This window comes from Zootoca vivipara, chromosome 10 (assembly GCF_963506605.1).
Source record: "Zootoca vivipara chromosome 10, rZooViv1.1, whole genome shotgun sequence".
NCBI classification, from domain to species: Eukaryota; Metazoa; Chordata; class Lepidosauria; order Squamata; family Lacertidae; genus Zootoca; species Zootoca vivipara.
In genome coordinates, this window is record NC_083285.1 from 16247683 (window position 1) to 16273599 (window position 25917).

Here is a 25917-nt window from a genome sequence, read left to right on the forward strand (position 1 = left end):
CTTTCACAAGTTAAAGTTTGACCAAATCATTTTTCACCATCTCCAACATTGTGCTGTGGGAGCAACTTCAACGAAGTATGCAAGGTTACCAAGCTGGCAGTGTCAAAAAAAATCCCACTTCCGCGCCTCCGCCGGAGGTGGAGTTGCGGGCGTCACGATCCGATCTTGGTGGGGAAATAGGAATGGATACTAATCTATCCAGATGATCAAATAGCATTGGTGAAGATAGCAGGTCACTTTAATATCTGCTTGAGTCTCTCCTGGTATGTTCACCCCCTAAATATTAAGGTGGAGAGCCTCCTCTTTGGTGGCCCCGTGGTGATGGAATTGCCTTCCACTGGACCACTGTGAAATTTCTACATTGCAGTCTTTTGGGCTGGCCCTGAAGACCATCCCCACGCCCCTTCCAAGACTGATGTTTATTAGCTGGGTACTTGTCTAACTGAATGTTGCTATTTCCAGGTGTGTGTGTGTGTGCGCGTGTGCGTGTGTGTACGTGCGCATGTGGAATGATTGTTTAAAGTTTTAAAATGCTGCAAATTTTCTTTTGTTGTTTTGGAAGTTTGCCCCGAATCAACTTTCAGCTCAGTATAGTCTGTTGACTAATATAAGTAACACAGGTGTGCTGTGTCTGGATTTATTTTCTGGGAATAATTTATTTGTGTATGTATTTTTACACCGCCTTGCATATAGCATCCCAAGGGAATGCACCTCAGAAGAGAGTTGTTGATATTTTAAAAGAGTTAAAACGTTTAAACAGCAACAACGTCTTCAAAAATAATAATAATACAGCAGCAATCTGGGGCAAATGAACATTAACCAGGGACTAAGCATCAGTGGAAGCCTGAGAACACAGATAAATCTTCGAAAGGCATCAACCACACCAGCCACAGTGGTACTATTACTTCTCAGTTAATACATGGAGGTGCTTCCCATTTCAGGCTCACCCTTGGCTTCATGATCAGCTGTGCCTTCCTGTCTATGTGGCTTAGCAACACCTCCGCTGCTGCTATGGTGATGCCCATCGTAGAGGCAGTGGCTCAGCAAATCATCAGCGCTGAAGCTGAAGTGGACGGCCTGGAAATGACCCGTGTAAATGGAGCCACCAATCACGCGCTGGAACTCGATGGTACACAGAGATGTTGGGCGGTTCTCCACCTTTACCTTCCCTGGGGAAAGACCGGCTAAACTGAAGCCCTCATATTCAACTTTTCACCTCTCCCCCTCTCTCTTTTAAAATAGAAGATATTGATGAATGCGAAGCAGTTGGCTGGAAAGATAAAACAAAGCAGATAAATGGGTAAAATTTATTTTTGATCACGTATATTATATCCGTTGGCTCAAGCATGGCAGATCACTTATAAACACTGCATGTTTCTTTTTTTTCTAGATACAACAACGGGTCTGCTCATGCGGTTCACGCTGTGTGCAAGATTGAGAAGGAAAAGGTACTTCAGAAGAAATTGCGGCATTTTAATTTTGAAATTATGATTTGATATTAGCCTAGTAGGTCAGGGTCACTAATTTCTCTAGGTCCATTGACACATTTGGATTTTTGAGAGAGGGATGTGGGCACCACCCTCTCTGGTTACTTCTTTCAGGTCCAATACAAAAGCCCGTAAAGCTGAAAGAGGAAACAAGAAAGAGTGCTACTCTTCCTTCCAATTTTTGGGTTGCAGCAACTGGTTCTCTCTTCAGGTCATTCTCTTTAGAAGGATGAGCTGAAGGAGAGTCCCTGTAGAGATCCATTTCAGACTGAGCAGCAAAAATATTATATTGTTTCCCCTTTTGGCTCAGATGCATAACTTGTTTTAATTACTCCGGCTGAGATCCTCATTCTTTTGTTTTTATATTATTTTATGTCCTGTGTCCAGATGATTTTAAACAATGATTTCTTGCGAGAGGGAATCAGAGTCTCATAGAAGATTGTGGAAACTTTTTAAAACATAGCATAAAGGGCTGCCCCTTTTTACAGTCTCCACTGCTGCAAAACGTTCCTTACTTATAAAATCCTGATTAGACATTTCCCTTTTTATGTAGTTTAATTCCTACTATGAGAAATGTTTTGCTGGCTTTCCAAATAACTAAAAAATAAACGTAGGTGGTTGTGTTGGACAAAAAAAAACCAAAGTCTACACATTTATTATTTCTTTATTAAAATTATTAGTATCCTGCCTTTCAGGTAATCTGCAATATGGTATAATACAAAATTGTGAGTGGGCTTTTGGAGTCTCCAAATTAAAGAAAAGGATGCAGCTAGCCATGTTGATGAAATCCAAAATCTACAGGGTGGTAAAAAGTCAGGAGCAAATGTTAGAACTTGCTCATGACTTTGTGACTTTTCAGTTGGTCCTAAGAAAGGCATTGTCATACTATAGGTTTTTTTGGGGTTTGACAGGTTTCTTGAGCCCTGCCTGCTGTCCTTGTATCTCCAGCTGTTAATCCATCCCACTAATGGTTCCTGCTGCAATATTCTCCACTGGTTTCTGCATCCATGTTTTTCCTCGTTTTATAGGAATATTGCCTTAAACTGAGCCAGATCACTAGTCCATCTAACTCAGTATTGTCCACACTGACTGGCAGCAGCTCTCCCACCCTTCCTGGAGTTTCTAGGGGTAGAATCTGTGACCTTCTGCACGCCAAACCAATTCCCTCCCACTGAGCTATGATCCTTCCCCTAGATCTTCCTCCTTGGACTCAGTTCACCCCTGGTCCTAGTCTGACTGTGAAGTTGCTGGCAAGTCTCAGAACAAGAATTGTGGTGCAATTTGTAACTCTGACTTTGCTTTGTAATGATTACTTGCGAATTGTTATCTTGAGACTCGGATCAGCTCCATTAACCCCTGGCTCCAAGCCATCCCTCTGTAACTGGAGTCTTTATGAGTGGATCATGGATGAAAAAGTCGTTTCCTGACATGTTTCAGTAAACGGACATGACAGGGAAGGAGCAATGCACTAAACCCAAGTGATTATATGAACTCATTCTCAGAAATCCATGTTTGGTTGAAGTTCTTAGCCTGGGGACTAATCCACAATTTTCCCTGGGCCCGTATTTTGATTGTATTGTGCCCTGATTAATTCCCCCTGGTCTGAGAGCTTTTCTTGTTGTTGCGCCTTGCAAAAATCTTACCTGCTGAATTGAAGCTCAGCGAAGGAAAATCCTTCCCTGAATTCTCTGCACATCTGAGAAGTTCTGGTTCGGTGGGATTTTCACAAGGCACAGCTGTGGAACGCCGAGAAAACCTCTTGGACTTAAATGAATTTTTGGCATACGACGTGATCAAAATGTGGCTCAAACAAAAGTGTGCATGAGCCCTGGGACATTAGTAGTTGAAGTCTGGGGATGGTGGTCTTCTCTAAGGTTGCCAGACTCAATAGTGGACAGGACTTCTGTGCCTTTAATTGCCCTGCTCTCTTTTGAGTCTGGAAACCTTAAAGAGAAACCAGCAGACCCTTTGTTTAATTTCCAAGCAAAGGGTCTGCTGGTTTCTCTTTCAGGTTTCCAGACTCAAAAGAGAGCAGGGCAATTAAAGGCACAGAAGTCCTTCCACTATTGAATCTGGTAACCCTATCCTTCTCTCTTTCTCCCTGCACTCCAGGCTGCTGGTACCAAAAGTACAGTAGCAGAAAAGACAGTCACGGCAAATAAATATAGCAGAAAATAACAGCTGCTATATGGCATGCTCAATCTTAAGTGTATAGACTAAGTTCTTAAAGGTTCACAAACTGGGCTTGGTCGAAGACTATTTCTTTTTCTCCTTTCTTTTTGAGCATGCCGTATAGTAGCTGTTATTTTCTGTGAAATAATTCTCAAGTGCTACACTATTAGGCATATTTGGCCTTAATATTGGCATTGATTTTTGTTCTAGAATTATATCCTGCATCTTTGTATTTAATTTTCCACCTTAAAAAAAAAAGCTCTTCAGCCTCGCCCATGTTGAGTGATAATACGAACTGCCCCTTTAAGAAGTCTTTTACTACAGACTACATAAACCCGTGATTAGGATCGCCCTTCAGTAGTCTTTGCCAATCATTAGATCATGGAGCTTTCGTAGCCCATACTTTGAGTTTTTCAGAAAACTATATAGCTTAATTAGAATTCCTTTTTTGCTTGTATTTCAGGCCTTGAGAATGCAGAATTTGAGTTTTCTTACTTTTTATTTCTGAAGAGTGTTGACACAGCCCAGATCTTGAATTTTTTAGAAAGCTACATAGCTGAGTTTGAATCCCCCTCTTTTGGCCTGGGTCTTAGGCTTTTGAACATGCAGAATTAGTGTCTCTTCAGTCTTTACTTATGAAAGTTGTTTACTTTAGAATATAGTGTATTTCAATTTCCTTCTGAGGAAACTGTTAATCGCAGTGAAACGAGGTAGTAGCCGGCATCCCGTTAAGGCTTTGAGTATTTTCATTTACCATCTCTATATCAGTTGTCATTCTTAGTTTCTTGATATCCTTAGCTCCTCAAATATAAATATTATTATTTTATCTGATTACCTCTCGTTTCAGGGAATTTCACGGTAGATCTATTTCTGTTATATTTGGTTCCTGGGACCAAAAGTACAGCATCCATGTGTGCCTACCTAAGAGACAGATGCATTTTGCCTTTTAAATGTACATGCCTGTCGCCATTTTGCTACATCCAAACCTGTCCCACCACCTGCAAACATGACTCTCTTCTCTTTCTATTTTCCAGTATTCTGGTGTGAAAACCTGTACACCAGACAGACTTTTTAACAGACTTTAACAAAGATTTGATCCCTTTGAGATGCTCCGTAATTCAGTCCGCATGTGAGATCATTCAAATCAAACAAGAATGGGGTAGAGTGCATTGGATATCAATATCTGACCCCAAAGCTTAGACCAAAGAGAGATGTTGAGCTACAATGAGCTAAATTTGCCTCAAGAACTTCCAATTACCATGCATGTATTTGAGCTGTCTTATTTTGAGTGATGCAGTTATTATTTTTGAATGCATCACTGAGCCTTTGAGATGCAGCAGAGGTATGTCAATGCTTCACTAATAAAAAGTATGTTTCAAGGCTTTTTTTAAAAAAAAGGTTACCCCCTCCTCCTGCCCACAGGTCAACCAAGCTGGACCTGTTCTCATGAGGTCCATGGGGTGGTGGGGAAGCCATTTCACTGTGACTTCCAGCTACATGGGTTCATAATAAGGCCATCTTGAGGAGTTACAGGCATGCGTAGGATTCAGCCCTGGCATGTCACCACTACACCCAAGCCAAATCCTGCACATAATGGCAGATGCTCATGGTGACAGCCCCACACCACTCAGAGAGGGAAGAATAAGCTTTCTATGGTGAATACTTTTTCCATGCTGAATGCAGATTTTCATCTCCTGTGAGTGTTTTTTCCACTACCTGTGCTGGAGCCCAGTGAGACTGTTCTTACGGATGAAGAAGAATTTTATAAAATGGCACGGTTTAGAAGCTCTCACACTCTGCTAGTACAATAATCCCCAAGGCATTCTGAGCCAAGCCTCCTTCCATCTGCCTCTTCCCCTTCTTCTGTCCTCTCTCATATTTTCACAAACTTACCAAGTCGCGGATTTGGAGGAGGGCAAAGAGCAGCTGAGGCTGCTTCTGTTTCTGCAGGCCAAGCTGTTCTTGCCAACTTGAACTCTAGGATGTATTATTTGCTATTCTTCCTGATCCAGCAACCAGGAACAATAATAATAAGTTTTAAAAACCTACATGTGTCAGAAATGCACCAGGGGTTATTTCAAAGAGTCTTCACTCTACAATGTGTTTTATCCAAAACCTCCAAAAAGGTTTGCAAAAATCTCAGCCCGTTCAGTTTCTGAACAAAGATGGGCAGGTTTCACATGTCACTTGGCGAAAATGAAGATGTTTACTGTTCTTTTCATTTCTTATTTAAGGAGACTCCAGAACCAAGTGATACCGGAAGAAAATACCGAACCAAAAGGGACCACATGATATGTAAAGTCATGTGCCTGTGCATTGCCTATTCGTCAACTATTGGCGGACTGACGACCATCACTGGAACTTCAACCAACTTAATCTTTGCCGAGCATTTCAACACGTAAGAAAAGAGCCAAAACAAGTTCTTCTAAATCTGAACCCTGTTTTTACTTCCTTCCTTTTATAAAAAGCAGTTCAAACAACAGCTGGGAATAATTAAAAAAACAGTTTAAAATATCAACACATACATAAAATCAGTTCAGATTCAAGACAGATGCCAACTGGGATAAAGTTTTTTTTATATCTCAATCCAGCTCTGTTGCCCAAATATACTTAAGAGCCTACCCACATGATGGTATTGTAGGTTAGTTGACCTTATTACTGCTGGGTCACATAAATATCTCATAGATTAGCTAAACTTCCAGGCAGGTCACATGATGATGCTCTTGCAGTTTAGCTGCCCACAACATTCCGCCACAACTTCCACTTTACAAATCAATGATATTTTAACTGTGCAGTAAACAAAGAAGGCCAGAGAATTTCTGAACCACAATCACTATCTATCCATCCATCCATACTCTATACCAGGCATCCCCAAACTTCGGCCCTCCAGATGTTTTGGACTACAATTCCCATCATTCCTGACCACTGGTCCTGTTAGCTAGGGATCATGGGAGTTGTAGGCCAAAACATCTGGAGGGCCGAAGTTTGGGGGTGCCTGTTCTATACAGTATTCCAAGCTTTGCATTTCCATTGTCTTTGTCCTTGATGTCCCAATAGTCAGTATTTATCCAGAAATTTTAAGGCCCATCATTATTTCAATGGGAGACATAAACACACACTTAAATCTCTCCTGCTGAAATCAATGGAACTTAAAGTATTCAGCTTTTGCTGAACTATGCACTGTTATTTCCATTGTAAAAATAGTAAAGTGAAGCTGAGGGGAAGGGAATTTAGACTCAAATATTCTTGTCCAACCACCATGAACTCACAGTGCAATACGGCATTCAAATAGGCACAATATTACAGCTGGAACACATCACACAGGCCAGAAATGCAGAATGAAAAAAAGGAAAATAATGTCTAAAAACATTATTCTGCAGGTTTGCTCTCCCTCCTTTTAACAAACTCATTGAAATCACTGAGGCTGTCTTAGAAATGTTTTATAATTATAAATGATGGTGCCACAGTTTGGCCCCAGGAAACTTTTCTCACAGCTGAAGATATACGATGTTAAACTTCATGCTATTTCTGAGGCAACTGCAATTTTTACACTTGATACTAATTGACAACAACCGCAGTATCAAGGATCATTCTGTCAGTTTCACTCTGCGTCCCAAATATTTATAATCTGTTAAAGGGATTTCTAGTCGTCTGGAATATTGTCTATCTGCCACCTGTAATTTGTTAAAAATTGCATCATCCTAAACTGCGTTTTACACAGGAGAATATATCATAGCTATTTTAAAGCAAATAAAATAAAAGCATACATATAATCAAATAAGCAAGGACACATTAAAGCCTTCAAACTTCATTACAAGCAAGGCAAGGGAATAATAACCATACCAGAGGAAATCACATCTCCAACTAATTACCTATGTGATTCCACCTTGAACAACTAGCAGTTCAGGCTTTCTTCTGAGGAAGCATGCCTGGAGTTGAGCTACAAAACTCTTTTTTTGTTTACAGATGGGCATTTTGTTATGATCCCTGGTTTGATTACAGCTCCAGGATCATTTTTTGCACTGACATTGTTTTTGTTGGAGATCATAAGAGCTGCTTTGCTGGATCAGACCAAAGCCCATTTCAGAGTGAAAGCCTGATTTTTATTCTTCTTTGGAGTCTCCTGTGCATGCCATAGAATCATAGAATTGTAGAGTTGGAAGTGACCAAAAGGGCCATCTAGTCCAACCCCCTGCAATGCAGGAAACTTTTGCCCAATGTGGGGCTCGAACCCACAATCCTGAGATTCCCCACCCCCAAGGGTTGGAGAAGAGATGGGGTCATCTCAGGGTACAAAATTACCTAACTGCACCACTACTCATCTCTCACTTTCAGGTGGTTGTGCATTCTCTGAGTTGTAATTAGAGAGCCTGTTTCCAGCTCCTGTCGGTTTAACATAGTTTCATTCATGCCCTCCCTGCATCAATGTCAGTTTCGCATGTTTTCATTCATAAGTTTATGCCCTCCCGCTTCTTCATCCATCTCTAATTCTTCTGAAAAAAAAGAACCCTCCCCACAAAATATGCCTATTTGTATGCATTCTACAAAACATGCATTCTAATCCAGGCATCCCCAAACTTCGGCCCTCCAAATGTTTTGGACTACAATTCCCATCATCCCTGACCACCGGTCCTGTTAGGTAGGGATCATGGGAGTTGTAGGCCAAAACATCTGGAGGGCCGCAGTTTGGGGATGCCTGTTCTAATCTAAGATGCATATTTTTAGATACACAATGATAACTTTCTTTTTTTAGTTGAGCACCATCTCACAAAATTCAGAGTTGCATGAAAGCTGAAGGATAACTGCATTCTGAACTGCATAATACAGTAGCCTAGGAGGTGTGAGTCAGGTCAGTTCACTTAGGAAATGTGGACTGAGCCGAATCCCCGAGTCTTCCTAGTTGCAGCCGGCTTCCCATGGTATCTTTCAGAATCTAATAAACCACTTGAGTGAAGTGAAATGAAATGTGCAGGAAAGGGGAAAGGGAATCATAGAAAGCAGCTGAATTGGAGCCAGGTGACGCAGCAACATGTGAAAATGGCTATGGAATGAATACCCTCCAATATTTCTCTGATGAAAATAGGGATGTCCTATTCAACAACAACAACAGCCTGCCCATCTGACTGGGTTGCCCCAGCCACTCTGGGCAGCTTCCAACATATATAAAAACACAACAAAACATTAAACATTTTTTAAAAAACTTCCCTACAAAGGGCTGCCTTCAGATGTATTCTAAAGGTTGTATAGTTACTTATCCCCTTGGCTCAAGGTTGCACAACTCCATACCCTCCAACATTTCTCTGATGAACAAGTGCTTTTTTCTTTTCTTTTTAAAAAAATGTTTAGGGGTACTCTCATTTTCCTACTCATATTGAAATACGGCCCAAGGCCACACTTAGATTTGAAAATGTTTAGGGATATGCGTACCCTTGCGTCCCCCCAGGGGGGAAAGCACTGGGGATGTCCTAAGGAAAGGGGGCCATTCTGGGATCAAATCAGAAACTGGGACAGCTTCTGTAAATGCAGGACTGCCCCTGGAAAAAAGGGGGGACACTTGGTGGGAATGTGAATGCCCCCCCTCACAGATTCATCTAGCACTGACCTTGCAGGGCTTTGGGTGCCAAAGCACACTTATTGATCCAAGCCTTTGGTCAAACTGGATGTGGATTTGGGTAGCCTTCCGGCTCTGGCTTGTACTGTTGTTCATTGTGATGGTGAGTGTACTTCTTTATTGGTTTTATGTACCAGGATTTTATTGTGCATTATATGTTCCTGTTTTATACTGCGCCCTGCTCTGAGATTATTTTTTAATGAAGAGGGAGCTAAAAATCCCCTAAATAAATAAAGGGAGGGATATAAAACATAAACGCAAGCCAATCAGCAGAGGGAACATGACAGTGCCTAGAGTAAAGAACTACCAAAAGGCAAAAGGCATTAATATCATCAGCTTTTCATGTTACAGCTGCTCCTCTAGGCTCCGTTTGGTTATGATTCAGAGTCACTCTCCTTGGTGGTTTTGTGCGTTAATCTAACGTAATAGACAAAACCTTAGGAATGATCTTAAGATAATGAAAGCCCTATTGCAGAGCAAGAATCCTATCCCCAGGTCTGTCCTGATAAGCTTGGTCAAGGTCAGTACTGCAGGTATAAATCACTTAAATTCAAACATTTATTAATGCAGATTGCATGGCAACAGCCAGGAGGGAGAAAGTGGAGATAGGAGGGAGCTGTTAAAACAGGTTATGCTGTCTTGTTTTTGTAGGATCCTATCAGTGTGATAGTCCAAATCTCTAAGGTCAAACCGATCATCTTCAAAGTGTGTTTTTCTTGGGCAAAGAGGCTGCCTGAACAATCCTAGTTTGGCTATTATAGTTACATAATCTTACGCTGCAAACCATCTTCATCACTAGCACAGCCTCTGTATTTTTGAGTACGCAGGGCCAGTTAACCTCTTGATTTTGAGCTGGTGCATTCATCCCCACAACATGTTGTGCCTTCGTTTTTCACACCGTGATGAATATTTTCTCTGAATGCCGACCTCTACTGTGCCCTAAAGAACTTTAGTTTTTGCTAGATCGGGAGGACACCGTAAATCTCTGATCCCACACTGCGAAAGCACATTTCAGAGGAAATGTCAAGCAGTAGGAGTGTTGGCTTGGAGTCACATTGAAGTAGCTTTACCATTCCAAACATGAAGCAGTGAGCAATGAGGAAGGGAAGCAGATTATTTTCCCGCCCCCATACCCAAGGAGATGTCACTTGCTTTGGCCACCTAGGCATTCACACAGTAAGATTGGGCATGATCAATGGGCTCTTGTTACCAGGCCAACTAACGACAATGAAATGAGTTTTTGTTTCATTGAAGGTGGAAATAGTATTAGCACAGGCCAGACTTTTTCTGCTGCAGCCAATTTTCACAGCCCATTGCATAGAAGCTGCGGCCTGACGGTGGATGCTTTCAAGTTCACCTTGGTATGCTGGGTGATTTTGGCATTCTGGATGACATTACTTTTGCTATCTGCCCCGGGAGAATCACACACAGTTTCTCCAAAGGAGCAGGGTCCCATCAAAGAAATTGCCTTGCGTATTTTGCAGCTCTCAAGTCAAGCCTGGCACCTTTGTCCCAGAGAGAGCTTAATAAAATCAAACAAAGCTCTTGCCTTAATGAAACCTTTCCTCATTATAGAAACTCTTTGTGTTTGTTAAGCTGCGACTCTGTATCTGACTTTGACATGTGGTGAGTTCAGGCTATTGCTATGCAGAGAGGGTTCCGTCACCCAAGGGAACTTGCAATGTGTAACTTGTGTCAAGGTATTCCTAGTGGCATTGCTTTATACATCCCTGTCTCAGGAGGTTGCCCTGCAGATATTGAGAGAACTGTAAAAGACAGTCAGCAACATATTTTCTACTTTGAGCCCCATCCACACTATAAATGTAAAGCACTTTTATACCACATGGTTGGCCCCCAATCATCCTGGGGACAGTAGTTTGTTAAGGGAGCTGAGAGTTGTTGTTGTTGTTTAGTCATTTAGTCGTGTCCGACTCTTCGTGACCCCATGGACCAGAGCACGCCAGGCACTCCTGTCTTGCACTGCCTCCCGCAGTTTGGTCAGACTCATGTTGGTAGCTTCGAGAACACTGTCCAACCATCTTGTCCTCTGTCGTCCCCTTCTCCTTGTGCCCTCCATCTTTCCCAACATCGGGGTCTTTTCTAGGGAGTCTTCTCTTCTCATGAGGTGGCCAAAGTATTGGAGCCTCAGCTTCAGGATCTGTCCTTCCAGTGAGCACTCAGGGCTGATTTCCTTCAGAATGGATAGGTTTGATCTTCTTGCAGTCCATGGGACTCTCAAGAGTCCCCTCCAGCACCATAATTCAAAAGCATCAATTCCTCGGCGACCAGCCTTCTTTATGGTCCAGCTCTCACTTCCATACATCACTACTGGGAAAACCATAACTTTAACTATACGGACCTTTGTCGGCAAGGTGATGTCTCTGCTTTTTAAGATGCTGTCTAGATTTGTCATTGCTTTTCTCCCAAGAGAAGACCCCTATTCCCCCTCACAGAACTTTCTAATAATAATAATAACTTTATTATTTGTACCCTGCCTATATCACTGGGTTGTCACTCTGAGTGGCTTCCAACATATATAAAAACATAACAAAATATTACACATTTAAAAGCTTCCCTATACAGGGCTGCCTTTGCAGTTCTTCTAAAGGTTATATAGATACTCATCTCCTTGACATCTGATGGGAGGCTGTTCTGCAAGGTGGGTGCTGCTACTGAGAAGGCCCTCTGAACTTCAAACTGTAGTTTATGGATTACTTAATTAACAATTACTTAATTATTAAGTGGTTTGTTCTGTTACGTGGATAAGGTGGAGGGGAGGCCTTTTGTAAAATGCTGTAGCATTCCATTCCATCAGTTGAACATTGTACTGCTCAATTATCTGAGCTCAATCAATTATGTACATGGAGTTGGAATGAAGCTTCACATGGTCCTATCTATCATGGTACATTCAGCAGTCATTGGGTAGTTTCTGATGACTAAAGCTAATTCCCTTAGCCAGGGTAGATCAGGAATTCATTTCATCGTCTGGACTGACTGATGTTTAAAAGAGCTATGTGAGGGCTTTGTGACAGAGTCTTACCCAATTATTTTTGGGTATAGAGGTTGTGATATGATGGATCGCTTCATGCTCCCTAGTTGATTTGATTCCCACCACTTGGTGGCTGCAGAAGTCAGTACAAGGGGATGCAATCCTAGTTGTCTGGTAGCAAACAAGAGCTCTAGACCAGCAGTATGGTGACATCTCTTCAGTCTCTCAGTTCAGCCTCCATAAAGCTGAAGTTCCTCACACAATAAAAAGCTTAGACCATATTACAAAGGGTGCAATACCCAATAAATACTAAATAAATTAGCGGAGTATTGTAATACTGAATATCTTGTTTAGTTTCAATTAAACAACACAGTAAATTGGCAGTTTTCTCCTTAGCTTCAGAGTTCATTACTGTTAAAGAATAATACTCTTCAGAACCTGGTAGAAACTTCAGTATGATCCCAATACAATACAATACAATACAATACATTCAACTACCGGTATAGTTGCATTTTAATATTTGATAATTGCAATCCTATTTTCTGATCTTGTCGTAAAATGAAAACATTTTGGATAGCCATAATAAAGGAGATAAAACTCAGAACAGGATATGATGCATCAATTGATCCATTGGTTACGTTGTGCGGTTAAGTCAAAGATGTGATCTTATCAGTGGATATGGAACTGGTACAGTAATTCACTTGCTGACTGCTGTGGGTTAAACCACAGAGCCTAGGGCTTGCCGATCAGAAGGTCGGTGGTTCAAATCCCTGCGACAGGGTGAGCTCCCGTTGCTCTGTCCCAGCTCCTGCCAACCTAGCAGTTTGAAAGCACACCAGTGCAAGTAGATAAATAGGTACCGCTCCGGCGGGAAGGTAAACGGTGTTTCCGTGCACTGCTCTGGTTCTCCAGAAGTGGCTTAGTCATGCTGGCCACATGACCCGGAAGCTGTACGCCGGCTCCCTCGGCCAATAATGCGAGATGAGCACCGCAACCCCAGAGTCAGTCACGACTGGACCTAATGGTCAGGGGTCCCTTTACCTATGACTGAAAAAAAGATGGTGACCCCCAACATCAGTGTCTGGGTTATGAAGCATATAGTGGAGCTTTGGAATGTTCTTCTGCACTAAGACTCAAGAAAATATCCAACCTTGAAACAATTTCTGGTTTTTCCAATATTTATATTTTCCTTTATATATCTATCTGTACATCTTCCTTGTGTGTATTTATCATGTAACTTTGTTCATATGACTGAACAAAAGGAAATTGCTGCCATTGTAAGCCCTATTTGAGCATTCACTTCCTTTATGTGATCATAATCATGTAGCAAAGAGGAGAGGAAAATGGGCAAGTCCAGCCCTTCACTGTTGCCTCACATTCCCCAACTGTACAGGCCCTTTACAAGTTGAAGGGCAGACTTATGAAGTAAGGGGCCTCCTGTACTCATGCAAATCTCCCTCGTGATTGAGAACCTCATCTGAATCCCTATCCTGTAGTAAAGCCTTTGTCCATCTGGCTGAGGGCAGATGGGAGTTGTAGTACAAAACGTCTGGAGACCACCAGGTTGATGAAGGCTGATGCAGCATATTATGAACAGCTCTTGGGGAACAGGGGGACATTTTAACATGATTTCAAAACCTTCCAAAAGATGGGGGAGACCAGCAGCTCCACCCAGAGTCACACTAGATACCTGTGGTACTAATATGTCTCCCTCTCTTAAAAAGATAAGTGAGACCAAAAGAAAAAAAAGGGGAAGCCATAGGAAGTTAAGCAGTGAGATCAGGAACTCAGTGACATCAGGCCAGTGAGTTCACACTATTGTTGTTAAATGTGCAATAATGCAGTTGTCATTCAAATCTACATTCGAGGTGAAGTCATATTCCATCTTCATTTCCTGATAGAGCTGGTTTTCATATCTAAAACTGGACAGGGTGTGTGTAAGTGTATCAAAACTTCAGCCCATCCCAGGGATCCTGTCTTAACTGGTATCTTGCTTTTCATATGCAATAGTGATGTCTTAACCTCAGTTTCTTTCTCATTTTTTTATTCAGGAGGTACCCAGGTTGCCAGTGCATCAATTTTGGAACCTGGTTTATTCTTTGCATCCCCATCACTCTTATTATACTGGTCCTTTCCTGGGTTTGGCTGATGTGGCTTTTCCTGGGTTTCAAGTAAGTATAAATGCCCAGTGCAATCCATGTGATGACAGTTGAGGCAGGGAGAATAGTATACTGTAGAAAATCATTTCATATTTTAGAATGAGAATGGGTGGTTTCATTCATGAAAATTCATCAGCAATTACTAGAGGCACACTTTCACTCAATGAAGGCCAAAGGTAGCCTATGTGGTGAGCTTCAGATGTTGTGAACTGCGACTCCCATCTTTCTGATCATTGACCATGCTAGCTGGGGCGGATGGAAGTTGGACTCCGCAACATCTGGATGGCATTACATTGGCTACATTTGGTTGTGACCCTCCATTATGACCAGTGGAATTATGGGAACTGGAGTCCCACAACTTTCGGAGGACACAGCTTCCTCATCCCTGTGGTATAGAAATAGGCATGCATTTTGGAAACTCAAAACCAACCCAGTCCAAATTAATATTTGCATGTGGACTAACGGCTGGTCATCATTCAGGACCTCTGCATATGCAACCCACACTCACAGGGTGAAACCAGTATTTGTTCTGGCACACATTCGGATGGAAAAGTCCAATTGTATAGCTGCTACAGTGAATAATCTTCGCAAAGATCTGGGTTGATAAGGTTTATCCCTCAAGTAAAGGGATAAAGATAGAGGTAGCCCGGACCCCAAAGAGGAATTATAATTCCCAACACTGTTCCCCAAAAAGATGTGGTAATGGAACCATGGTTTGCTCACAATTCAGCCTAATGCTGAAGTGGGCCAAACATTTATATACTGATTGATTGTAATTAAGCATCAATAAGTCACAACCAATGATTTATAAGTGACATTCATCCTAGCAACGGGAAGCTGCATGACTGCTTTTGTTTAATAAATAGCAGATATGGTGTGCCCATCACACCACAGTCCTGATTCGACCACCTCACCACCCCCAATCCACAGCTACTATTTACTAGACAAACAAACAAACAAAAACAAACCCATGTAACTGTTGCACAGTTTACATCACATCAGATTTGACATAACATTGCTTTCCCTTTTCATATACAAATGTCACTAGGTGGTATAAATAATTTCCCCAAGAACAGAGAGCATATTTTCCAAGATTTTCAGCAGGGATTTTGCTTTTTAGCACAGAGGTATTCAACATGCGGGTGGCGCTGTGGTCTAAACCACAGAGCCAAGGGCTTGCCGATCAGAAGGTTGGCAGTTCGAATCCTTGTGACGGGGTGTGCTCCTGTTGTTCAGTCCCAGCTCCTACCCACCTAGCAGTTCGAAAGCACACCAGTGCAAGTAGATAAATAGGTACCGCTCCGGCGGGAAGGTAAACGGTGTTTCCGCGCACTGCTTTGGTTTCGCGAGAAGCGGCTTAGTCATGCTGGCCACATGCTGGCCACAAACGCCAGCTCCCTCAGCCTATAGAGCAAGATGAGCGCTGCAACCCCAGAGTCGTTCGCGACTGGACCTAACGGTCACCTTTACCTTTAACTTTATTCAACATGGTACCCAGCATATGTTGCCAGACTACAGTTCCTATAATCCCTGTTCATTGGCAGTTTTGGCTGAGGGTGATGGGAGCTTGGCTACTCTAGTTTGTACAAAGGAAGCCCAGTAACTGCCTCTGCTATAAAGTATGTGCACCAAAACACCAAATTTGCCAAGACATTGCAGTACACATACCATACATGATACTACAGTTTGACATAAAGCATTATGTTTCTGGATTACAAGGTATTGGTTATTTCTGTTCCAAGGACTGTGGCTTGGATCCAGAGAGATGTGTAACCAGTTCCTCCTGCCAAAAAGGAGCTTTGAACTGCATTTTCAAAACAGATCCCCACATAGCAAGCCTCTTTTGAAACTAAACAGAATCTCCAAAGCAGTTTGTGATACAAAATAGAGGGGTCAAAGGAAGAAAGACAAAAAATCCCAAGTTTTTGGATCCAAGCCACAGGAAGAGAAACCCATACCTTAAATGTAAAAATCCCTTTACTGGTTATTTTTATTTCAATTTTAGTTTCAAAGAAATGTTCAAGTGTGGCAAGGAAAAATCACCCAGGGAACAAGCCTCCGCACAGCTGATTAAAGATGAATACAATAAACTTGGACCGATAAGGTAAGACAGACGGCTGAACCACAGGCAAAATGTTACAATGATGTCAAATCAAACATACTGGAAGGGCAATGTTGACACTCGCTGTTCTTCTGTTGCAGCTACCCAGAAGTCATCACCCTTGTCCTCTTCATTCTCATGGCCCTGTTATGGTTCACTAGAGACCCTGGATTCATCTCTGGCTGGGCTTCATTATTTTCAGCGTAAGTTTATAAGCATCATTGTCCAGTTTTGGGGTGCTGGCATTATCTCTTGCTTGCAAACGAATCCACATTGATGGCAATGAAGATTTGTTTAGCTATCGTACTGGATGTGCTGACAATATCCAACCCTGAGCCAAGGAGATCAGTAACTATACAACCTTTAGAAGACATCTGAAGGCAGCCTTGTATAGGGATGGGTTTTAATAATAATAATAATAATAATAATAATAATAATAATAATAATAATAATAATATATTTATACCCCATCCATCTGGCTGGGTTTCCCCAGCCACTCTGGATGGCTCCCAACAGAATCTTAAAAACACGTTAAAAGTAAAGGCGGTGAAGGCCCTGTGTGAGTGCCTGGAGGCGGTTGGAGGATGGATGGCGGCTAATGAATTGAGGTTGAATCCTGACAAGACAGAAGTACTGCTCTTGGGGGACAGGGGGCGGGCTGGTGCGGAGGACTCCCTGGTCCTGAATGGGGTAACTGTGCCCCTGAAGAACCAGGTGCGCAGCCTGGGAGTCATTTTGGACTCACAGCTGTCCATGGAGGTGCAGGTCAGTTCTGTGTCCAGGACAGCTGTCTACCAGCTCCATCTGGGACGCAGGCTGAGACCCTACCTGCCCACAGACTGTCTCACCAGAGTGGTGCATGCTCTAGTTATCTCCTGCTTGGACTACTGCAATGCGCTCTACGTGGGGCTGCCTTTGAAGGTGACCTGGAAACTACAACTAATCTAGAATGCGGCAGCTAGACTGGTGTCTGAGAGCGGCCCCCAAGACCATATAACACCAGTCCTGAAAGACCTACATTGGCTCCCAGTACATTTCCAAGCACAATTCAAAGTGTTAGTGCTGACCTTTAAAGCCCTAAATGGCTTCGGTCCTGTATACCTGAAGGAGCGTCTCCTCCCCCATCATTCTGCCCGGACACTGAGGTCCAGCGCTGAGGGTCTTCTGGCGGTTCCCTCACTGCGAGAAGCAAAGCTACAGGGAACCAGGCAGAGGGCCTTCTCGGTAGTGGCGCCCGCCCTGTGGAATGCCCTCCCATCAGATGTCAAAGAGATAAACAACTACCTGACATTTAGAAAACATCTGAAGGCAGCCCTGTTTAGGGAAGTTTTTAATGTGTGATATTTTAATGTATTTTAATCTCTGTTGGAAGCCGCCCAGAGTGGCTGGGGAAACCCAGCCGGATGGGCGGGGTACAAATAATAAATAATTATATTATTATTATTATTATTATTATTATTATTATTATTATTATTATTATAAAACATCAAACATTAAAAACTGTAACCTCACTTCTCGCAGTAAGGGAAACGCCAGAAGGCTCTCAGAGCTGGACCTCAGTGTCCGGGCAGAACGATGGGGGTAGAGACGCTTCTTCAGGTTTAAATGCTTTATTATGTTTTTATACATGTTGGAAGCCGCCCCAGAGTGGCTGCGGCAACCTAGTCAGCTGGTCGAGGTATGAATAGTCGTGGTGGTGGTGGTGGAACAGGACATCCCTGTTCTCACCGGGAAAAAGTTGGAGAGTATTCAATGCACAGAAACAGCATCATAACAAAAGTGGCCAAAGCCGGGGGGGGGGCTATCCCATATTCTGTACACTCACACATTTCTACAGCATGTGCACATACAGCCTCCACTGAGTAACAGAGTAGGAAGAGCTGCAAAATTGCAGAGCAGTGGGGAATTTGCGGCAGGCCCGAATTAGACATTGGCTATTAGACACATTCCACACATGCATGTACATGCTCGCATGCACATATAACACACAGCACAAACACCACACAGAGGTATCACCCACAAAGAAAAAGAAAAACCCTAGTGGGCCTTTTTAGGCCACCCAGCACCGCCACGTTTTCAGTAATAGTGCCTACCATTTTTACCTAAGTCAGCCACAGCCATGGTGGTTATTTTTGATATCTGTTTCAGTCTACGCCACCCCCACTCAGCCTCACAACTAGTTCACCACTTCTCATGGGGACAGATTCTTATTTACCCATAATGAAACCAAAGCACCACTATATTTCATTTTTGAAAACCCAAGAAGCCATACCTCAAATAATGAACAGCGATGTGTGCCTAAGGCTCCACTCTGTATGTGGGAATCAGTTCTACTTCAAGTTAAACCTATTCAGGACTGGAGCATAAATCACACCTTTAAATATCCTCAGTTCTTGTCTCCTTGTAATGTTTGCTTGGGTAGCACACATAACTTCTTCGGTTGTTTCAGATACCTTGGTTCTCAAACTTAATCTGTTCCGGGAGTCCAATCGACTCCCAAAAATGTTCGAAAACCAAGGTGCAGCTTTCGATTGGCTGCAGGAGCTTCCTGCACTCAAGTGGAAGCCATGTTGGATGTTCGGCTTCCAACAAAAGTTCGAAAACTGGAACACACACTTCCGGGTTTTGGGCATTTGGGAGCCAATTTGTTCCACACCTAAGCCGTTTGAGAACCAAGGTATGACTGTATCTTCTGTTTAGATTTTACAGTCATTGGGGAGGACTGATTCTGAGTGCTTCTGTGAGGAAGTTGCAGTACCAAATTTATCATTGAATAAGAGGGGAAGATTTTGACAGTTTCCCCTTTTCCGCTCCTTCATGGCTGAAACTTTTCTCAGCTCAAATGATTGGCTGGGGAAAGTGGTTGAGGCAGGATATAGCACTTTGCATAAGAGGTGACAGAGAAATAGCTCCAATTGTTCTTCTCCAGCTGGGCATTTTGTTATTTGATATGTTGTCGGTCAGGACAGACACCAGTGAATAGCTCCATCACCTCAAGAACTTCTATTTGTGGAATAGAACTTCCCCTCCCAGAACATATTTAGGGCAACCTTCTGCAGCAGTTCTGGTCAGGGTGCCGGGGGCACAAGGAGAGAGGAGAGGCAATGTATTTTATGGCTTGTTTCTTGGAAGCATAGAAGAATGTGTCTGTTGCCATTTATTGCTGCACATTCTCTCTGTGGGCAAACCCATCTTTTCTTCAGTTTGCAATTGCTGATTCTCAGGCCTAAGAGAATGGATTTCAACACATTTTGCCATCTTATTTCTAAGTATCAGTGAATTATTTAGGGACCGTAAAAAAAGCCACACAGACTGGTGCATTGCAATCATTTTATCTTCTATCTTCATTTCTGCTAAGTAAGAGCAAAGCAAAGTATGGGAGGTGTATGATCCTCACCTGTTATAAAGCAGAGCCTTTAGAGAGAAGTCCTAGTGAGATGTTCTGAGATCAAAGAAGTCGTCTCACATAACATTTGTAGCCTACTATGGATGCGAAAAGCTCTCGTGGTAAATGGGCTTTAACAAAACAGACACTGCTAATATGGAAAAGCAGGTATTTATTATTGCAATCTGTCCATTTTTACCATTATATACGATCCTTTTGACTCTCTGCCAATGTTTTCCCCAAGTCCATTTTCATTTGGGACTAATTGTAAGTATGTATCATTCTACTTTAAAATAAACCATTTTTATAGCATAATATATCCAGCCTAACCTGATAAAATCAGAAGCACTTAATTATAATTCTAGGGCATATTCTGAAGTCTGGTCCTGGGCAGTGTTTGAGTTGGTATTCACCCAGAAAGCACATGTTTGCATCCTTGAGATCCATTTATAGATGGGGAATAAATGCAAGAGAATAAATAAATGATGCCAAGATATAACAAATGGACATTTCCTTTCTTTTTCTTTTTTGCTGTCTAGATTTTGTTTGCATCCATATGCCCATGGTTACACTTAACATTTTTAATTTTCCTCAAAGTATCTAAATGAGCTTTTCATTTTTAAAGGTTTTATTAGCCTCACTGTCTAAATACCCTTTATATTTTGTCTGCAAGCTAAAGTTTCGCGTGGAAATGGAAAGTTCATTCAAGTGTTTGGCACATTTCCCTATATTATTAAATCTGATTAAAAAATCACACACAAACATATCGTTTGCTGATTTCATTTTTAAACATTATTTACATTTACTCCTGTAAAGTGTAGAGTTACCATAGCAACAATTGAGATGGTGAGAACCTGAACAGAATAGTTCAGGTGAGGCTTGCCACGACTCCTGTTTCTTGTGGGCATTTCAGATTAACTCATTAACCACAAATGCTTCGGCTAACTTTATGTCACTGCAATAGACGCAAGATGATATCGCCAAGGCAACTATTTGTAAACAAACAATAAACGCCCATAGAATGGCAAAAATTAGTTTCTTTCCAAAATAGGTTTTATCTTAAATAATTGCAAACGCAGTAAATAAAGAGCCTGCTGGTAATATATCAGTGGTTCGGTGCTCGTTTTTCTCTCTTTCCAAAATAGGCTTCATCTTGTACAATTGCAAACACAGTAATAAAGAGTCCACTTGTGATATATCAGTTGTTCAGTGTTTGGACGTCGCTCCAGTAATCAGATGTTTCGTCCCCAAAAGTCTTAGTCATCAAGCTTTGTAGTAAATAATATAAAACAGAAGACAGTACATATATGACTTAAAGCAGGGGTGTATCTGTCCCCATCAGCATGTTTCCATTGGGAGCAACATAGAAAGAGGACGATGTCCTTCAGTTTCTTAAGCCCCTTGAAGGTTGCATTTCATCATTTCTGTCTCCTGATGAGCCTCAGATATGGAAAGGAGGTTTTTTTTACCTCAAGCCAGTGTCAACTACAGCTATCTTATGGGATGCAGGTGGTGCTGTGCTCTAAACCACTGAGCCTCTTGGGCCTGCAGATCAGAAGGTTGGCGGTTCAAATCCCCGCACACGGGGTGAGCTCCCGTTTCTCTGTCCCAGCTCCTGCCAACCTAGCAGTTTGAAAGCATGCCAGTGCAAGTTGATAAATAGTTACCGCTGTCGCAGGAAGGTAAACGGTGTTTCCGTGTGCTCTGGTTTCTGTCATGGTGTCCCATTGTGCCAGAAGCAGTTTAGTCATGCTGGCCACATGACCGGGAAAGCTGTCTGTGGACAAACGCCGGCTCCATCAGCCTGAAAGCGAGATGAGTGCCACAACCCCATAGTCATCTTTGACTGAACTTAACTATCCAGGGCTCCTTTACCTTTGTTGTTGTTTAGTTCTTTAGTCATGTCCGACTCTTCGTGACCCCATGGACCAGAGCATGCCAGGCACTCCCGCCTTCCACTGCCTCCCGCAGCTTGGTCAGACTCATGTTCGTAGCTTCGAGAACACTGTCCAACCATCTCATCTTCTGTCGTCCCCATCTCCTTGTGCCCTCCATCTTTCCCAACATCAGGGTCTTTTCCAGGGAGTCTTCTCTTCTCATGAGGTGGCCAAAGTATTGGAGCCTCAGCTTCAGGATCTGTCCTTCCAGTGACCCCTTAGGGCTGATTTCCTTAAGAATGGATAGGTTTGATCTTCTTGCAGTCCATGGGACTTTACCTTTACCTTTTACCTTTACAGCTATATTACCTGCACAGCTGTTGAGTTCTTCTGGAGAGGTTATTCTCTCTGGCCCACCCAATCTAATCTCAAGGAACCCCCTTCTCAGTAACGCTACCCAGATAGGGATTCCCTACCAAGGAAGGCTCATGATGACCTTTCACCCATAGGCGGCCCTTTATTTATTTATTTATTTATTTATTTATTTCAATTATTTATTTATTTAAATAAACCTCTGGCCACTGAGGTGACTTGCTTTTCTCAGCTGCTCTGTGCTTTGATCTCAATTCTTTTGCTTTTATTAGGTATTAATTGCCTGCCTTTTATTTTCAAAATAAAACCTGCTCTTGTTTATTTTTATATGGTTTTATTGTATTAATGCTGGGTTATTTATTGTTAGTCAAACTGAGCATTATTTGTAAATGTGGCAAACAAAAATAAATAGATTGAGCATACTTTAGTTGAATTTAAACTACGGTCATGGTTTAGCTTAATTCATGCTCTGTTAATCATTGCTATTTTAAAATATAATTGCAAATTGGCATATCATTTGAAATTAAGGTTTGCATAGTTATTTTTAAAATGAAGCTTTAATCTGCCTTTCTGATGGATCAGTGCCACCCTACTAGACCATGGCTTAGAGAGTTCATCAGCTCACATTGCCAAAGGCAAGGAATTATGGGGAAACATGCCCCACAATATCTGCAGGGCCAGATGTTTCCCGTCCTTGCCAAACAGAAATTTAATGTTTACCGTCACCTCAAAATATCTTTCCAACGTGTGAGCAAACACTGGTAATGTCTGATATTATTGCTAAAGAATCAGAATTTTCTAGTGTGGTATTTGTGGACCAACGGAAACATTGGCTTCTTTCCCCCAGATACCCAGGGTTTGCTACTGATTCAACAGCTGCCTTAATGATTGGCCTCCTCTTCTTCATCATTCCAGCAAAAACATTGTCTAGAACTTCAAATGGAGAAAACAGTTGAGTATACATCCCTGATTTTTTCCTCTTTAGTACAAGTATAAAGGCTCATCCACACTTCTGCTCATCTTGTGACTAGAAAGCACCTGTACGGCCAGTTTTCCCCTGGCTTCTCTCCCTTTCCCAGGAAAAAAAACCCTGCTCTTTAGCGATAAATTGGAGCAAACTGAAAACCCGAATTGCCATTTGCTCTTTTTTTGGGGGGGGGGGAGTAGCGAGACAAGAGGAATTGTGGATAAACCTTAAGTTAAGATTATAGCTGAGAGCAGATTATAACATGCCAATATTTTGAGCTTCTTTTCAAAGTCACCCAGACTTCTGCTGCCGGGTGGATGGGCTTGAATCACAGAACTGTAGGGTTGGAAGGGACCCCGAAGGTCATCTAGTTCAACTCCCTGCAATGCAGGAATTTCAGCAGAAGCATCCAGGACAGGTGGCCATCCAACTTCTTCTTAAAAACCTCCAAGGTCCACCACCTCTTATGGGAGCCAGTTCCACTGTTAAACAGCTGCTACTGTCAGAACTTTCTTCCCATTGTTTAGTTCTTGTAACTTGAAGCCATTGGTTCAAGTCCTACCTTCCAGAGCAGGAGAAAATAATAATAATAATAATAATAATAATAATAATAATAATAATAATAAATTATTTATACCCCACCCATCTGGCTGGGTTTCCCCAGCCACTCTGGGCAGCTTACAACAGAAAAATGAAATAAAATAATCTATTAAACATTAAAAGCCTCCCTAAACAGGGCTGCCTTCAGATGTCTTCTAAAAATCTGGTAGCTATTTTTTTTAAAAAAATCTGGTAGCTATTTCCCCCCCCCCCTTTGACATCTGATGGGAGGGCGTTCCACAGGGAACCACCGAGAAGGCCCGCTGCCTTGTTCCCTGCAACTTGGCTTCTCGCAACGAGGGAACCGCCAGAAGGCCCTCGGTACTGGACCTCAGTGTCCGGGCAGAATGATGGGGGTGGAGACGCTCCTTCAGGTATACTGGACCTGAGGCCATTTAGGGCTTTAAAGGTCCACACCAACACTTTGAACTGTGCTCGGAAACGTACTGGGAGCCAATGTAGATCTTTCAAGACCAGTGTTATGTGGTCTCGGCGGCCGCTCCCAGTCACCAGTCAAGCTGCCGCATTCTAGATTAGTTGTAGAATTGGCTTCCAGAAAACAATTACAGGCAGAATCCCAATGCGTCCCAAGCTCTGGGGACATTGCAGAGCAGACGCGGAGCTCTCAAAAGCATGTAGAAGAGAGTTCTTCATTCATTTTCCCTGATGGTTACCAATTCCAACGCAGGAAGAGCCTGCTGGATCAGGCCAATGGCCCAGTTGCTCCAGCGTCCTGTTCTCACAGTGGCTGACCAGATGTCTATGGGAAGCCCGGATGCAGAACCAGCTCCTGCAATGCAAAGGCATGAGAAAGTCAGATGAATTGGAATAGCTCTGTGTGAAACAGTAATAGAAAGATAATGCAACAGGCTTTCCCTCTTCAGATCTTTACAGACATTCTTTTTTTTATTCCCTTCCTCTAGTTGTTTTTGATTACACTCCACTGATAACTTGGAAAGAATTTCAAGCCTGCATGCCCTGGGAAATTGCCATCCTCGTTGGTGGAGGGTTTGCACTGGCAGATGGCTGCGAGGTAATACAGATTTTTGCAACATATTCAATCAATAATGATAATAATAACAATATTCTTAAGCTGTGGCTGGTTTGCAAGAAATTTGCAGAGGATGAGCTGAAAAGTTGTCCAATGTTATTCCAATAGTAATATTTATCTTAAAATGGAACAACAGTTAAGCGAGAAATTGAAGGGAATTGTTGTTTGAGAATTTAGGGGTAATTCGGAGGGTTAGTTACGTACTTTACTTGGTAAAATGTTGTCTCTGAAAACGGTTGCGTTTTGACTGTTATTACCACCATTATCATTAAACAGATTTCTAGTCCACCATTTGGAGTGTGTTGCTGCTTGCTACAAATCCATAAAATAAAGCATTAGCATGTCAAGATTTAAAACAGCTGTAAAAACAATTGGCAGGATTAAAATAAAACTGTTCTTAAATATGACCATAAAATTACCCAGGTGCGGACCAGGATTTAAAATAATAATAATTATGCACAGAAGTGTAAGGGTGCTAGGCCTTATTCAATGAAGTCAAGAATAGTCTCAACTGCTTTGGGCAAAATATGATGCTCTGGCTGCTTGTAGCTTAGAGCAGTGTTTCCCAACCAGTGTGCCTCCAGCATAGCTGCCAAGTTTTCCCTTTTCTCGTGAGGAAGCCTATTCAGCATAAGGGAAAATCCCTTTAAAAAAGGGATAACTTGGCAGCTATGGCCTCCAGATGTTTTGGGACTACAACTCCCACCATCCCTGACCACTGGTCTTGCTAGCTAGGGATGATGGGAGTTGTAGTCCCAAAACATCTGGAGGCACACTGGTTGGGAAACACTGGCTTAGAGGATCATCTCCTATAGCAAGGGTGGCTAAGTTTCACGTTCTGGATGTTGTTGGATTCCAGCTTCCAACCAGCCCCAACTAGCCTGATTAATGCTCATGGAACATGTAGTTCAGCAAGCATCTGGAGGGTTTGTACCTTGGTCCTACAACATGTCATCTTCTCCTCAGGATGAGTGCATGTTGTGTGGACTTTGCTGTGGCCTCCTGCTTGGACCATGAGCACAGCACAAAGTTAGCTTCATAAGCCAAGATGATGACAAGCTTCTTGCACAAACATGTAGCCCCTCTGCTCCCAATTCACTTCTCCCTTTGTGCAACCAACCGAATAGGCCATGAAGCCATTGTCAA

At 42.4% G+C, this 25917-nt stretch overlaps 2 protein-coding genes across 3 annotated transcripts in view; both read left to right on the forward strand.

Annotated features, from left to right (window-relative positions):
• The window catches only part of LOC118091110 (V-type proton ATPase subunit S1-like), a 118478-nt gene extending 105455 nt beyond the window's left edge, over positions 1-13023 (forward strand). The window contains exon 11 of the transcript XR_009558252.1: positions 13010-13023. The gene's annotated coding sequence lies outside the window, so the exon portion shown is untranslated. The remainder of the gene's footprint in view (positions 1-13009) is intronic.
• Positions 1-25917, forward strand: part of SLC13A1 (solute carrier family 13 member 1) — a 45241-nt gene that overhangs the window by 15074 nt on the left and 4250 nt on the right. Inside the window, exons 4-12 of one of the 2 annotated variants that reach the window (XM_035127613.2) lie at positions 942-1129; positions 1243-1300; positions 1391-1448; positions 5897-6057; positions 14311-14430; positions 16424-16522; positions 16621-16722; positions 23001-23104; positions 24644-24753. In XM_035127613.2, coding sequence (XP_034983504.1) covers positions 942-1129; positions 1243-1300; positions 1391-1448; positions 5897-6057; positions 14311-14430; positions 16424-16522; positions 16621-16722; positions 23001-23104; positions 24644-24753 — 1000 coding nt within the window. Of the gene's footprint in view, positions 1-941; positions 1130-1242; positions 1301-1390; positions 1449-5893; positions 6058-14310; positions 14431-16423; positions 16523-16620; positions 16723-23000; positions 23105-24643; positions 24754-25917 lie in introns of both variants that reach the window. The other variant, XM_035127612.2, reaches the window with a different exon arrangement.